Below are 17,117 nucleotides of genomic sequence, written 5' to 3'. Positions count from 1 at the left end.
TGATTTCTGTGTGGAAAATGTTCAGCAGCATGTCGATACATTTCTTTTTAAATTTCATCCACTTCCCTGCAACAGTTCCGCTTCAAATTTTCCGCCCGCAAATCCAGATGGAAAATCTGCACCAAATCCAGAAGGTTTGCAGAGGGCCAGGTATAAGGTTCTGTTCACATAACATTTTTAACAACGTACTTGGCATGTGCCAGGAAATGTCCTGGCAAATATGGCGAACGTATCTATAGAGATTTATTAACTTGACGTATGCCAAAAAAAGAGTTATTTTGGCATACATTGGGCTGGCATGAGTCGGCATACCTTTTTTTTAATGTATGAAAGGCATCCCGCCAAAAAACGTACACTGCGTGGTATAATGAGGTCCTATGGGTGATGTATGCCACAGCATACCTATACAGTGGCATATGTTGGAGGCTTCCATTTATACGTTAGGAAACACTCTCGAACCAATACCTTCAACGGAAGCCTCAAATACAGTGTGCATAGGCTTCTTTTGTGCTCTAACTCCAGTTATGATGAACTGCGGGAGGTCCACGTGTTGCGTTTGTAATATGGGCACAAAAAAGCACCCGAAGTGAGCCTGTCTGAATGCGGCCTGAGGGAGCATTTTTTGGGCTTGTCTGATGATCTAAATCCGGTTGAGATAAACCAGGTGTTGCGATCGTAATACGGCCATGTGAAAGCGGCTTAAGGCTCTGTTCACACTTGCAGAATAACGAAAATAATGGAAGCACTGAATCCGTCGCTTGACATTTTTTTTAATAAATAAGTCCTATGGGCGATGTATGCGACTGCATACATATAGAGGGCATAAGTTGGAGGCTTCCATTAGAGGTATATGTTGGGACATAATCTTGATGTATACCTTCGACTGAAGCCTCAAATGCAGTGTACATAGGCCTCTTTTATGCTCTGACTCCGGTTCTGAGGGCGCAATTTGTAGGCTTCTTTGGTGATCTAAATCCGATTCAGATAAACCGGGTGTTGCAAACGTAATACGGCCATGTAAAAGCGGCTTAACGCTCTGTTCACACTTGCAGAACAACGAAAATAACTGAAGCACTGGATTCATTGCATGACGGACACTAACGGCACTTGACGGAACCTATTGACTTTAGTAGGTTTGCTCGGGTTTCTGTCATGGTTTCCTGGACAAATAATTCTGAATGCTGCGCTATTTTGTTAGGCAAATATGACGGCTTTTGCGATGGAGCCTCAAATGCAGATGTGAACAGAGCCTAAGTTTATTTTTTAACTAGAGGAAGCTCCTAATTGATTTTCTCTGCTCAGTCTTCTGCTTCTTGTCTTGTGAAATTCCACATTATATTGCAATTCTGTGCGGGAAACAAGTTCAACTTTCATAATTATCGGATTAAAGGACTTTTTATGGATAGATAGATAGATAGATAGATAGATAGATAGATAGATAGATAGATAGATAGATAGATAGATAGATAGATAGATAGATAGATAGATAGATAGATAGATAGATAGATAGATAGATAGATAGATAGATGAGATAGATAGATAGATAGAGAGAGAGATAGATAGATAGATAGATAGATAGATAGATAGATAGATAGATAGATAGATAGATAGATAGATAGATAGATAGATAGATAGATAGATAGATAGATAGATGATAATTAGATGGATGAATGGATGGATAGATAGATAGATAGATAGATAGATAGATAGATAGATAGATAGATAGATAGATAGATAGATAGATAGATAGATAGATAGACAGACAGACAGACGGACGGACGGACGGACGGACGGACGGACGGACGGACAGATAGATAGATAGATAGATAGATAGATAGATAGATAGATAGATAGATAGATAGATAGATAGATAGATGGATAGATATGATGACAGTTAGTAGTGTGATGGGACCCATCGTCCCAAATAAAGCCCAGCCCGCTTCTCTTCTAAATTTAAAACACTAAAAACATTATAAAAATTTATTTTGAGTCCTAATTAAAATAATTATTCCATGTTGAAACCAGGGTAATTTCCAGAATAGTTGTTGTGTCATCTGAACCAATTCATGAGGTAGTTCAGTATGTGAGGTATGGAGTAAGGAGATCACTATATACAGTAGTTGCAACAGGTAGATGATTCATGCTAAATGTATTTTTTTTGTACTTTACGCAAAGCTCTGTGCAGACACTGAACAAGAAGGGTATGCTAGGAGATTTTAGCTCTGAAGCCAACAGAATTATGACTGCAGCTGTGGTTGAGAATGAGCTATATAATGTAACTCAGGATCAGCACTACATAAGTAAAGCAAATAATTCATGTAGATTATATCTCTATATATACTGTAAAATTATGTAGAAAGGTGAAACGGCACTTCAAACCAGGGGTGTAACTATATGGAAACAAAGGTAGCAGTCACACCTGTGCCCGGGTGTCTGAGGGGGCCCAAAGGCCCTTCTGCCACATAATAAGACACCAGCGTTGCAAATGGTAGACGGGGACCCAGTTACAAATTTTGCATTGGGGCTCAGGAGCTTCAAGTTGCTTCAAACCACATTTGTAAGATCATACAATCGCACCATGGACGGAAGGGCTGATCCTCCAAGGGTATCACTACGGAGAATTTAAAAAAAAACAAAAAACAATCTGGGTGTTATTTGGTGGAGGTAAAATTTTTGCGACTTTCTCCCCATACACAGAAATTAAGGAAGACCCTCCAAAGTTAGGAGATCATTGAATGAGGTATCTTGAGGCAAATCATCAAGAAGACCATGAAAAACAGGAGAATAGGACCCTAATTGTGGGTTTGGTCTCTATTCGAGGTGACATGCCTAGCCAATCATGAGAATACAACTGCTGGAGAACTACAGACCACCTACATCTGCAGAAGAATGAGCTGTCAGGGAGAGGGTTAAATGCTTTAGACATAGTGAGATGTGTGTTTTGTTTCGTAAGTCTATGGTTAATCTTGGTTTGAGAGCTCGCTGAATCCTCGGCTCGCATTGACACAGTTACACAGTTCCTCTTTGTCACACTGCATTACTGAAAAGACACTCCCCTGTCACATAGAGAGTCCCATCCCTCAGCAATCTATGTAGTGACTCGGGGGGTCCGAAGCACAGGAGCTCTAGGCAAAGACACTTCACAGACCCCAAGGAGTGGCCCCACCGCTCCTCCTTCCATTCTTCCTGTACCATGAATCGCAAGGACAGCAAAAGGTGAGGCTGTGTTTCCATTTGCAGTGAGACACCAGGAGTTGTGGGCTCCAGGTCTTGGCTCCACAAGGAGATCACACACCTTAATCACTGGGATCCCTTGACTTTTTGTTTTGCAGTTTCTTTTTTTTTTTTTGGGTTTAAATGTATAGTGAGAAGTCCTCCAGCCCCGGCTGACTGCGAGACATGAGTTCCTGATTTAGTCTGATTTCTGCTTTTTTTCTGAGTTACGGTGCACAGTATATTGTGCTAGGTGACTGATTCTGATAGAGGAGGACAGGATGCCATCGCTATCATTACAACCAGCCAGGTCAGAGATCTACCTGTGAGTGGGGATAATGGGAATGGAAAGTTAGGAAAGTTTGTGAAAATTTAAAATTAGCAGTATGATCCATGTAGGAAATGTGTGTTACTGGTCCTCTATTTCATGAGAAATAATGGGTCCCATGGGTCTGTATTACTGACTCATAGACAGTCCGTGTTCCTTTGGATGGGGCCTCCATAAAGCATTGTAGTCTCCCCTCGAAGAAATACTTGTAGGTATGAATACCTCCATAAAATGGCATGCGTTGGAACTTGCCACAAATTTTTTCCAAAATTACCATAGGAATCCATGAGAAAAAAAACTCTATCTAAAAATTTATGGAGGTATAATGTGGGCCCGTATTAGGTTTGGGGCGCTATAATATGGATCTGTACAACACGTATCCCTAATACAGCCTTGGACATGGGCCCTCAGACTGAGATACCTTTGGCCCTCACGAGGAATCCGTTTTGAAGACCCACCCTACAACTATGCGGAATATGTGTGCGTCCACTTTTAATTGCATTGTAAACTCTACTCATTGCACACACAGGTCATATCATCAATAATTAATAATTGTTAATTTGTGAAAATACCCCATAAAGTGCCGAGTGGAGCCTAGCAGAAAGGGATCTGCTCCAATATCAGGTTACGATGGGATTGTCTTCTGCTGGACCTCCTGGAGCCTGCTGTGATAAAGCCTAATGGCGAGTGATATACTCCACTGTTAGGTTCTGATGGGGTTGCCTTCTCCTGGACCTCCTGGGAGCTGTTATAGCTGGTCCTGTTATTGTGTCAGAACCTGGAACCACTGGGGGAGTGCTCCGGTGGTCCAGTCTGACACAACTACTGACAAATGATCTTTTATTCCTCTATGTGTTTAATCTCTAGGAGCTTTGTCCCATGTGTGTCACTGACAGCCCGGTCTTTCCTGGTTTTCCCACCACATACTTGGCATGTCGATAAGATATGCTGTAAATGGATGGTCTGTGGAGGTACCACTGTGACCTCCGCTGATCCCAAGAATGCAGGCCCTGGGTCTCCCAGAGAGGTGGCCATGGATATGTGGTCCATTGTACTTTACGGGATGTACGGAAATAGTCGAGCACACATCCACCTCTCCTCTACAAATGATGAGGTCAACATCTTGTTATCATGGAAGTTCCATCGGTGGTATTTCACCATCTATGACATATCTTATCAACATGCCATAAACGTTTGTGGTGGGATAAACGATTTAAAGTCGTATTCAGCGAATAAATGTTATTCTTTGTATAATGACACGTTTTTATGATCTCTGCTTGCTGTCATTCATATGAACCTTCATTGTATATGAATATATTGACACTACAGTATGTATACATCTGTGTCGTGTCCTCCACTCATAACGGAAGCCATGAAGCTGTGACACATCCGTTGTACAACGGTTTCCAAGGGCGCACAAAGGACTCCATTGACTTACACTTTGTCCGTCGGGGGTCCGTCATCATTTCCATGATTACCATCGTTTTGACAGAAAGAATAGCGCTGCATGCTGTGGAATTGCCAATGGAGGCTCTGATGCAGATGTGAACACAGCCCGACCTTTAACCCCTTAGCGCACCAGGACGTACCGGTACGTCCTGCATTGAAGTGCTTTAAGGCACAGGGACGTACCGGTGCGTCCTGGCTAAAAACTGTCACCCTGTCAAAGGACAAGGTGACAGAACTGTGCCGTCAACTGTTTATGACAGTTGATCGGCACAGTAAGACGGCAGGGGACCATTCACAGCGGTCTCCTGCCGGCGATCGCTGTGATTGGTCAGTCAAAGCAGACTGACCAATCACAGCTCTATGACGTGTGTATGTGATGACGCTGGCTCAGAAGCTGAGCCAGCGTTATCACCGCCGGGAATCAGCTGCCCGACGCCCCTCTGCAACTGCCAGGACCGGAGCTAGGCTCCGATCCGGCCGATTAACCCCTTCGATGCATCGATAAACGTGATCGATGCATCGAAGTGGCTTGTAGCCCTGTCGGCAACCACGATGGTTGCCACGGGCGCGGGTGTCAGCTGTTTGTCACAGCTGACATCGTGCCCTAACGGCCAGGACCGGAGCAAGGCTCCGATCCGGCCGATTAACCCCTTAGATGCAGCTATCGCTGCATCTAAGTGATTAGATCGTACCCTATGGTTGCTAATAACAACCATCGGCACCCGCGAGTGTTCTGATGGTTGCTATGGCAACCATAGCCTAACAATCGCTTCCTAGTACGGAAGCCTATTAGGCCCCGCCGGGAGGCGAAGCCTAATAGGCTTGCTGTCAGTGAATAGCTGACAGCTCTAATACACTGCACTATGTAGGTAGTGCAGTGTATTAGAATAGCGATCAGGGCTTCATGCCTTCAAGTTCCCTAGTGGGACAAAAGTAAAAGTTAAAACAAGTTAATAAAAATGTTGTAAAAAAGTAAAAAAAAAAATAAGTTTCATGTTAAAAAACACTATAACAGCCTTTTTTCCTATAATAAGTCTTTTATTATAGGAAAAACCAAAAAACATAAATAAAAGTACACATATGTGGTATCCCCGCGTCCGTAACGACCCAAACTATAAAAATATCACGCTATTTTACCCGTACGGTGAACACCGTAAAAAAATTAAATAAAAAACTATTCCAGAATCGCTTTTTGTTAGTCACTACCCCTTGCAAAACAGAATAAAAAAAGGGATCTAAAAATTGCATGTACCCCAAAATTATACCATTAAAAAACGCAGCCCGTCCCGCAAAAAACAAGCCCTCCCGCAGCTTTTTTGACGGAAAAATAAAAATGTTATGGCTCTCAGAATCTGGTGACACCAAAAATAAATTATTTGAAACAAAAGTGATTTTATCGTGCAGACGCTGCAAAACTTAAGAACAACTATATATATATGGTATCGCCGTAATCATACCGACCCGTAGAATAACGTAAAATTGTCATTCATAGCGCATGGCGAACGCCGTAAAAAAAATAATAATAAAAATCATCAGAATTGCAGGTTTTTGGTCACCTTGCTTGCCAAAAAAATTTAATACAAAGTGATCAAAAAATCGCATGTACCCCAAAATGGTGCCAATGAGATCTACAGATTGTCCCGCAACAAATAAGCCCTCACCCAGCTCCAGTGAAAAAAAATAAAGACGTTTTGGCTCTCAGAATATGGCGATGCAAAATGTGCAGAGTGTCCAAAAGCGGATAATATCGGGCGCCATTTATCAGTGCAACACCGGCCACGTCTGCGGATTATTATTTATTTACCGCATTATTATACTCTCTTATTATACCCCTGATGTTCTCCACACAGCTTACATATGCCCCCACATCATAAACTGAAATACCAGCAATACCCCAAACAAAACAACTAGCGAGCAAAATCCACGCTCCAAAAGCCAAATGGTGCGCCCTGCAGCGTGCCCAAGCAGCAGTGTACGTCCACATATATGGCATCGCCATACCCGGGAGAACCCGCTTAACAGTTTGAGGTATTTGTCTTCAGTGGCACGAACTGGGCACAAAATATTGTGCACTAAAATGGCACATACCTGTGGAAATTTGCAATTTTCACTTTGCACCATCCACTGAGCATTCATTTCTAATAGAAAAAAAAAAAACCTGTGTGGTCAAAATGCTCACTACACCCGTTAATAAAATGCCTTCAGGGGTGCAGTTTCCAAAATGGGGGTCACTACTTGGGGGTTTGTTTTACTATTTGACCCCAGAGCCCTGCCGTTGTGGGCTAATGCTGCGAAAATCACCAAAATTGGTCTCACATGCGCCTTTCACTCCTAAGCCGTCATATGTCCAGGCAAATGATAAATGCCTTGAGGGGTGTAGTTTACCAAATGGGGTCACTTTTGCCGGGTTTGCAGTATTTTGGCCCCTCAGTGGCTTTTCAAATGTGACATGGGGCCGCAAACCATTCCAGCAAAACTTGAGCTCCAAAAGTCAAATGGCGCTCCGTCCTTTCTAACTTCCGCCATGTGTCCAAACAGCAGTTTATTACCACATATGGGGTATTGCTGTGCTCAGAAGAGTTTGCTTTACAAATATTGGGGTGTGTTTTCTCCTTTATCTGTTGTAAAAATGAAAAAATCTGAGCTAAAACGACATTTTATTAGAAAAAATTTAGATTTTCAATTTCACGGCATAATTCCCATAGATTCAGCAAAAACCGTGTAGGGTCCAAATGCTAACTATACCCCAAGAAAAATTCCTTGAGGGGTGTAGTTTCCAAAATGGGGTCACTTTTGGGGAGTTTCCACTGTTATGGTCCCTTCAGGGCTTTGCAAACACGGCATGGCACCGAAAACCATTCCAGCAAAATCTGCGCTCCAAAATCCAAATGGCCCTCCTTCCCTTCTGAGCCCCGCTGTGGGTCCAAACAGCAGTTTATTACCACATATGGGGTATTGCCGTAATCGGGAGACATTGCTTTACAAATGTTGGAGTGCTTTTTCTCCTTTATTCCTTGTAAAATCTAAAACATTGTATGTTTTTCCAGAAAAAAAGTAGATTTTCATTTTCACAGACCAGTTCCAATAAATTTAGCAAAAAATCTGTGGGCTAAAAATGCTAAATATACCTCTTGAAAAAATCCTTGAGGGGTGTAGTTTCCAAAATGGGGTCACTTTTGGGGAGTTTCCACTGTTATGGTCCCTCCAGGGCTTTGCAAACACGACATGGCACCGAAAACCATTCCAGCAAAATCTGCGCTCCAAAATCCAAATGGCCCTAGTTCCCTTCTGAGCCCTGCCGTGGGTCCAAACAGCAGTTTATTACCACATATGGGGTATTGCCGTAATCGGGAGACATTGCTTTACAAATGTTGTGGTGCTTTTTCTCCTTTATTCCTTGTAAAAACGAAAACATCGTATGTTTTTTCAGAAAAAAAGTAGATTTTCATTTTCACAGACAAGTTCCAATAAATTTAGCAAAAAACCTGTGGGCTAAAAATGCTAACTATACCCCTAGAAAAATTCCTTCAGGGGTGTAGTTTCCAAAATCGGGTCACTTTTGGGGGGTTTCCGTTGTTTTGGCACCACAAGACCTCTTCAAACCTGACATGGTGCCTAAAATATATTCTAATAAAATAGAGGCCCCAAAATCCACCAGGTGCTCCTTTGCTTCTGAGGCCGGTGTTTCGGTCCTTTACCGCACTAGGACCACATGTGGGATATTTCTAAAAATTGCAGAATCTGGGCAATAAATATTGAGTTACATTTCTCGGGTAAAACCTTCTGTGTTACAGAAAAAACTGTATTACAAATGAATTTAGTAAAAAAAAATTGAAATTTGTAAATTTCACCTCTACTTTGCTTTATTTCTTGTGAAATGCCTAAAGGGTTCAAATAATTTCTGAATGCTGTTTTGAGTACTTTAAGGGGTGCAGTTTTTAAAATGGGGTGTTTTATAGGGGGTTTCTAATATATAAGGCCCTCAAAGCCACTTCAGAACTGAACTGGTCCCTGAAAAAATAGCCTTTTGAAATTTTCTTGAAAATATGATAAATTGCTGCCAAAGTTCTAAGCCTTGTAACGTCCTAGAAAAATAAAAGCACGTTCAAAAAACAATGCAAACATAAAGTAGACATATAGGAAATGTTAACTAGTAACTATTTTGTGTGGTATAACTATCTGTTTTACAAGCAGATACATTACAATTTAGAAAAATGCAGATTTTTGCAAATTTTCTCTAAATTTTGGTGTTTTTTACAAATAAATATTGAATTTAACGACAAAATTTTTTCAGTATCATAAAGTCCAATGTGTCACGAGAAAACAATCTCAGAATTGCTTGGCTAGGTAAAAGCATTCCGGAGTTATTACAACATAAAGTAACACATGTCAGATTTGAAAAAATAGGCTGTGTCCTTAAGGCCAAAACAGGCTGTGTCCTTAAGGGGTTAAAGAGTAAATGTACTTTTTCAAAAATGTTTGATAATTCATAGACAACTAAGAGAAGTTTGGATCAGAGGGGGTCCGGGTGCTGAGACCCCCACTGTTGCTGAAATGAAGTTGCAGAAGCACACAGCTGAGCGCCCTGCACCTTCGGTTGTGATCGGCCTTCCTTGGCTGAAGACGGCTCGTAGATGTTCTTGTGGTCCGTCTTCAGCCTAACAAGGAGCGTCGATCACAGCTGAAGGTGCATGGCGCTGAGCTGATGTCTCCGCACCTGGACCCCCACCAATCCAAACTTCTGATATGTCTCTATGATATATGAAAAGTTTTCTGAAAGTACGGTTACTCTTTAAGAAACTGTAATGAATTTTGATTGAAAATGACAACGATGCGACAACAACAATATAGGCTCTTTTTACTGGTTTAGGCCCCGTGCACACGGCCGTGCCCGTAATCACAGGCCGCAAATGCGTGCACGGCCGGCCGCGGACGGCCGTCCGCATTCTCGGCCTGTGCTCTATCTTTTGCGGTACCCTTCTACGGCCTGGACACCTTCCCCAATAGAAGTGAATGGGTCCGTAATTGCGGTCCGCAATTACGGATGATTTTTACAGTCGTGTGCATGCTAAAAAATGGAGAATGAGAATAAATACCAACAAGTCTACATAAATGAGAACGAACATACAAATAACTGACATTATTTTTTTTAAAAGCCTCCCAGTTACAGTGCCATCTAGTGACACTGGACAGACATAACAGTCAATACGTTACAAAAAGGGGGTGCAGTCGTAACCGTCGCACCTGGTCCCTAAGGCTTTCTGTCACAGTATTATAAGTGGCATCCACCTAGACCCCTCATGATTGGCTGTGCTAGAAACCGAGATAACCGCAGTGAAGTCTTTCTGCAAGGCATTATAGGGAGGTCATGTCATCCTTTTTCTAACTTCTTAAATTGTGGCCGGCGCTTGTCAGCGGCCGCCATTTTGCTGTGATTTGGACCCCAGAAGATTCGGATTTCGCAGACTCCCAGACTTTTTAGAAATTTGGAACGAATTTGATTTGTGTAGAATCGATCCACTCATCCCTACTAAGCAGTCTTCTGCATGACTAATATGTTGGACCCTGTGTTGTGATGAAACCTATACATCATAATTCAATGTGTAGGCTTCGAGACCAACTAATATGAGTATTTGACTAAATAAATCATGAAAAGAATAAATGATTTTGTTCTGTATGAAAATAAAGGTTATAGGTTTGTCATTTTTACAGAAAATCTCGCCTGGAGATTCCTAGTCAAATTATTAACAGTAATGGAGTCATCGTCACTGTTAAGAGTCGGCACTCCCAGAGTCGGAGGAGGAGAAGGATGACTTGTCCGAGCCCTGCCGAGATTAACAAGGCTCTTGGGTCTGTCACATTGGAACAACTTGGAAAGAGCTGCAGTCTGGAAGAACTGATGGAGAAATGCATACAGTCATTTGGTAAATAGCTAAAAATTCACCACATCAGAGATAGTCTACTCTGAGGAGTCAGGTCAATGCGCCTAAAATGGTGGGCCACACATTGACTGGATCTTCTAAAGGCCCTATTACATGGGCCAATGATAGGGCAACCAGTGTCCATCGGCTGATTTGTTCTTTTATGCAGAATTAAAAATCATCGTTGTCGGCAGCACATCTCTGTGTAATCGGGGAGACGCGCGGCCGTATGAGGACCAGCGATCAGAGTAACGATCGCTCGTTCCTATACATAAGCAATCATTGTTCCATGTGAAAGGAGCAAATGGGCGCCGATCAACGAGCTGTCTCGTAGATCGGCGCTCGTTTACACGGCCCACGTCGGCCATGTAATAGGACCCTAACTAACATCTCATGTCTATGGTCAGCTGAGGGCCCACTACTTAGCATATTAGGCCAAATGGACAATGCAGATTGTGCTGACATGTCATTAATGTTACTTGTTTTGACAAGATGTTGATGGAAAGCTCTGGAGAAATGAAGACACCGTTCATATGATCCTTGTCATGCATAGCTGGGTGGTGCCATCTGCTGAATTTGCACGAAAACTTCTTCAACTATATCCTTACCTGTGTTATGAAACGGTCTAAGATGTATATAGATGCTTTACTGTTTACTCTCAATAACTCAGGGTTTATGTTTAGACCCTTAACCACCAACTACTTACAGGGAAGCTTCTCCAAACCATAGAAAAATGCAGATCTGCCATTTCCTCAGGTAAATATTTGTTGTCTTTTCTGCTGGTCTTTCCCCAGGTCTTACTTTAGTTACTCTATGTTTATCAAACAGTCCCTACAAACCTAAGTGTAACCCTGTATAACATATTCAAAACGGTTGTACATTATTTACAATCTTTTATTCTCAAAAAATAAGCTGATCACAGGTTGTCCCAGCGATCAGGGAGCAAGTGTTCAGTTCCACTACAGTGCCACCCCAGGTTAAATCAGGCATTACATGGTGCTCATTGCAATCAATGGGCTTTACATGGACATGATGAGTCCTCCAGATTGAGAGATGCTCTTAACGGCCAATCTCTGCTCTTACTGATTGATGGAGGTCTCAAACAAGGGACGCCCCTTATTTAATTCAGAAAATAAGACGAATAATGTATCTAAAAATGTATTTATTTTAAAACAGCAATGACGTCTTTGAAATTGTTCTAAATATGCTTCATTTATGTAACCCTTCCCTCCAGGTTCTGGGTGAATCAATATCCAGAGGTGTTTCGGACAGACAATGAACTGGAAGAGCTGATGGGGGATTTTTGGGAAGTGGTAAAAGATAAAAGAAGGCCAAGTGATCACCGACAAAGTATTGACAGTTCCTGCTTGTAAGAACTTATTAACGTTTATAAGAAATAACCTTAAATTTCATTATCACCTGCCTTGACTTCAGTAATCTGTATGTTTCCTTGGACGTTTAGTAATCCTTACAATTTCAGATGTCCCTTATTATTACATAATTGTCACATAGAATAGTTCCTGATTTCTAGAAACAAAATAATATTAGACAAGAGAACCTGTGTGGACATATAACACCATTTGTTCATTTAATCTTTACAGGTTCAAACTGCTGTGCTGAATAATTTAGGTTTTTCTGATACGAAGCTCCAAATCCTCTGAATAGACAAGGTTAAACGATAAATGCTGGCTGCCTGGAACTGCCACTAGGGGGACCTCATAAATACACTGCATAGGATTTATACAGGGGCTTCTACATATTTTTTGTATTTATATATTTGGATATTTTGGGGATTTATGTGGGGCCTCAAAGGCCTCGCATACCAGCGGGTCAAAGTTTATGCCAAAAGTTCAAAAAAATTGTCTCATGAGCCCAATATAATAAGCACAGGGGCAATTATGCTGCTAAACCAGAGACTAGTGCAGCCAGAGAAAGACCTGTGAAACTTATGATCCATTCTGTCAAAACTGCCATCCTAGCTGCACTTCACTAAAAACTGGGGGGCGCCTTTCCAGTGATACTCACCTCACAAATTGAGAACGACTGATGTATACATTGAACTGAATGATAAAACAGTATGCGGTAAGCTCCTATGCTCCCCCTAGTGGTGGCTAAGGAGGCAGAGAGAATTTTTTTATTTAACTCTATCTGCAGGGGATTTGGGAGTCTGTAACAGAAAACTGATCTCCGACCGCTATAAAAATATATTATATAGATAATAAGTACAGAATGTTAGAAATAAGATGACATCTTGATAAAATGTTAAGTTTACTTGTAACTTAACTGGTTGCAGCAATAATTGTAAACAATTAATTTAATTTAATATGAGCCTTAGGGTATGTGCGCACACACTAATTACGTCCGTAATTGACGGACGTATTTCGGCCGCAAGTCCCGGACCGAACACAGTGTAGGAAGCCGGGCTCCTAGCATCATAGTTATGTACGATGCTAGGAGTCCCTGCCTCGCTGCAGGACAACTGTCCCGTACTGTAATCATGTTTTCAGTACGGGACAGTTGTCCTGCAGCGAGGCAGGGACTCCTAGCATCGTACATAAGTATGATGCTAGGAGCCCGGCTCCCTGCACTGTGTTCGGTCCGGTACTTGCGGCCGAAATACGTCCGTCAATTACGGACGTAATTAGTGTGTGTGCACATACCCTTACATATTGCTTTTAAGGAATTTTATGATGTGGATCAATGTAAAACCTTATAAGACTTCTGGTTATGATCAGACAGTCCCTTTAAGGATTTTCTGGTGCAGTGTAGAAATCTTGGTTTAATAATAATAGCAAGGTCGTAGGGTAGCAAAGCATCCTCACATCATTGCCCTACCCCCAGCTTGTTTGCCTGTTGATATGATGTTCTTACAGAATGCTCCATTTGCTTTATACCAGGGTAAATTGAACCTGTCTCCAAATTGTTTTTTTTTTTACCTATCTGTCCATAGAATATTATCTTCAATGCATTGAAAGGTTTGGAGATCAACCAGGTGTTTTTGCAAATGACGCATGCATTGATGGGTTTCTGCCTTGCTACCACCCATGGACGTACTCACAAAGGTAGCAGGCATAGCAGCTTCTTTAGGGCCCAGCAGCCAAGGGTGACCACCTCCACCCAGAGAGATCATCTAAGGAGAGAGTGGATAGGGTAATGAAAAATTGAGGATAAGACACAGGGTGAAGAGTGGAGACCAAACTAAGCAAAGCATTTCATGATCTGAACCTGATGCTGAAGGAGGTCATGATGGAGTGGGATCCCATTGCAATTTTTATTATTGGGCCCCATGGTTATTTGGTAATATGCCTTCTACTCTCCCTCAAATCCCATCAAATTCTTATTATAGAGTCTTGAAAACGAGAGACCTACAGTTTTTTGGATGCTATTCTGAGATGTGTTGTAACTTCCAGGATCAGTTGTTGCTGTACCCTTGCAGAAATTTGGGCGGGCCAACAACTCTTGGGAAGAGTCTTCTCTGTCTTCTCCATTTGGGCATCATAGCCTAATGGAGTTACAGAGTCATAGAATACATCTCGTTCAAAGAGGTCTCATGAAGACAACCCTAGTCCATATGCCCTATTAGATCATATGGACGTCCCAGTGGCGGTTCCCGTCTCAGGACCCCTCAATATGAGCCACACTAGGGAGCCATTCTGTAAGAGTAATTCCTGTTCTGGTGGACTTGAGGCGTCCATGTAATAAATGGTCGGTCATTCATCTGAATATCCACTATGTAATATTACATTTACCTTGCGGCAATCTGCTGATCTGTACAACAGTTACCTACTGAAAGGAGATGTCTCTGATAAGACAACCTATGTAAAAAACTGAAATAATAAAGTGTAACAAAAAGGTAATAATAGAGAATTCTGGGATGACGGAATATTTTGTACAGCACTTTATTGATATATTCTTTTTACCTTTTGTCTGTGACAGTTGTGACCAAGAAATCACAAAACCATTTCCAGAGTCTCCCAGCTTCAATAAAAAGAGGAAAGTCTCCCTCCTCTTTGATCACCTGGAGCCATCAGAACTTGCAGAACATCTCAGCTACCTGGAATTTAAATGTTTCTGCAGGATTTTGGTAAACATTTTACAATTTCCTCAATAATTTATTTATATTGGTCCCGTCTACTGTCGAAATGTAAAAGCTGCCTAAACTTCCTCTCTGTGACACTTTCACACAGTGTCTACTGCATGGAGAAGTCTAAAACCCTTATATGACATTTATAAAAATACTGACTGCTCGGATCACCTCACTTTAGAGCCTTGAGAAGCTAAAATCTTCAATTTGGCCATTCAATTGGATGGTCAAACTGTTCGAGACCCTCGACCATGCATGATAATTGGCCGGATATTTGCATGCTCCGTTCCTTTATGTTAACGGAAGATGACTACATGCCTGGATAGGGTTTTAAGTTGCTATCTACTGACCATATCTGGTCGTTCAACCGGGGAAGTCACTGTGACTCAATATATGATGCTATATTGGGCAAAACTGGCTAAAACTAGCAGGTGGAACAGTTCAACAGAATTGACTTTGCCTGGTCATCTGGTCCATCTTTACTCATCATGTTTTCTTTTACAGCATTTAGACTATCAAAGCTACATTTTACAAAGTTCTCTAAGTGAAACTCCACGATTGGAGGGATCAGTCAACTTGTGCAACAGTATTTCTCAATGGGTTCAACTCATGATCCTCAACCGTCCTACTCCACAGCAGAGAGCAGAGGTCTTCACCAAGTTCATTCAGGTGACACAGGTGAGAACAGAGTAAATCTTCATGGTATTTTAATATAAATTTCGGTGTACTTCATGTCATCATCGCCCCAGGTGTGTCTCCTGGGTATAGTGGGACCAGAGATTGTGTAATATTGCTTTATTGTACCACAAAGGTTGTTACTACTGTCTGCAAGTCTGAGAACACACCGAGTTTGTTGCAGTAGATCAACCTGTGTGCCCTTGTGTGTAGACGTTTTTGTATATGAGAAGAAGCATTCACAAAAATTTGACAAAATAAAGACCTTTTGGGTTGAATGTCAAGCAACTGTGAGGAATCTGCCAAGATCGGCTTATTCGAGCGCTATGGGCCTTCGAGGACTCAGACAGAAGTTCCCTTTATGATGAGCGGGTTTCGGGTGTGAGTGTTAGGGTGAATAGGTGTTTGTGGAACCTTTTCTTTTGTAATGTTTTTTTTATTTTTAATAATCTGATCCTCGGATGGAAATTCAAGACATGTTTGGCCAATTTAAGGCTTATAATCAAATTCTTAATTTTATGAATTTTATTACTTAAAGGGGTTGTCCCAACACAACAACTTATCACCTATCCACAGGATAGGTGATAATTGTTTGATCGCTGGGGGTCCCACCACTGGGACCCCCACCGATCAAGAGAACGGGAGTCCCGAGTCCCCTGTATGAACGGAGCAGCAGGTCACACTATATCCGGAAGTTCCATAGAGAATGAATGGAGTGGCAGCGTGCATGCGTTACCAGCTGCTCCATTTATACAGGGGACTTAGGACCCCCGTTCTCTTGATCGGTGGGCGTCCCAGCGGTGGGACCCCCAGCGATCAAACACTTATCACCTATCCTGTTGATAGGTGATAAGTTGTTGTGATTGAAGAGCCCCTTTAAAGGATTTTCCCACCGTTAGAAGTAAAGGCCTATCGCTAGGACAACAGCGGCACCCGACGGACCCCATTGACTTACGATAGGATCTGTCCAGTTCCGTCATGGTGTCCGTCATTTTGCTCTGCCTGCAGCACTATTTTCCAGTCAAATCTGGTGGTACTGCGTAAATGGAATCTCTGACTGCAGTGTGTACAGAGCCTACGGCCGAAATGTTCTCAACATGTTTAATTAATAGTAGGTTCAGACGCGGCAGGATAAATCCACCACAGATCTACAGCAAATCTGTAGCATATACGCATGTGTTTCAGATGTAGATTTTGCAGCAAATTTCATCCTTTCCATTGCAAAGGGTGAATTCCCATACGAAAATCTGCAGCAAACCCACAACATAATGTGCGTGCTGTGGATTTGCCAATCCCTCAATCATTAGTCAGAAAACTCAACCATGACATTATAAATAATACGTGAAACTACTAATAAAATAGAAACACATAGTATAATATTAGGCAATTCTTTACTATGTGGTGTATAATTTACTTTGAATGTTTCAGATGAAGCATGAAGAAGGGA

General features: G+C 41.8%; 1 protein-coding gene across 1 annotated transcript in view; it reads left to right on the top strand.

The window, feature by feature from the left end:
• Positions 1-3,193: 3,193 nt before the first annotated feature.
• Positions 3,194-17,117, top strand: part of RASGRP4 (RAS guanyl releasing protein 4) — a 36,063-nt gene continuing 22,139 nt past the window's right edge. Inside the window, exons 1-7 of the mRNA XM_075836667.1 lie at positions 3,194-3,216; positions 10,703-10,914; positions 11,404-11,509; positions 11,614-11,667; positions 12,146-12,280; positions 14,848-14,995; positions 15,500-15,673. Of these exons, the coding sequence (XP_075692782.1) occupies positions 3,194-3,216; positions 10,703-10,914; positions 11,404-11,509; positions 11,614-11,667; positions 12,146-12,280; positions 14,848-14,995; positions 15,500-15,673 (852 nt within the window). The remainder of the gene's footprint in view (positions 3,217-10,702; positions 10,915-11,403; positions 11,510-11,613; positions 11,668-12,145; positions 12,281-14,847; positions 14,996-15,499; positions 15,674-17,117) is intronic.

The sequence above is a fragment of the Rhinoderma darwinii genome, chromosome 8, assembly GCF_050947455.1.
Source record: "Rhinoderma darwinii isolate aRhiDar2 chromosome 8, aRhiDar2.hap1, whole genome shotgun sequence".
NCBI classification, from domain to species: Eukaryota; Metazoa; Chordata; class Amphibia; order Anura; family Rhinodermatidae; genus Rhinoderma; species Rhinoderma darwinii.
Note: the sequence above shows the minus strand (reverse complement) of the source record. Positions and strands in the feature narration are given on the sequence as shown.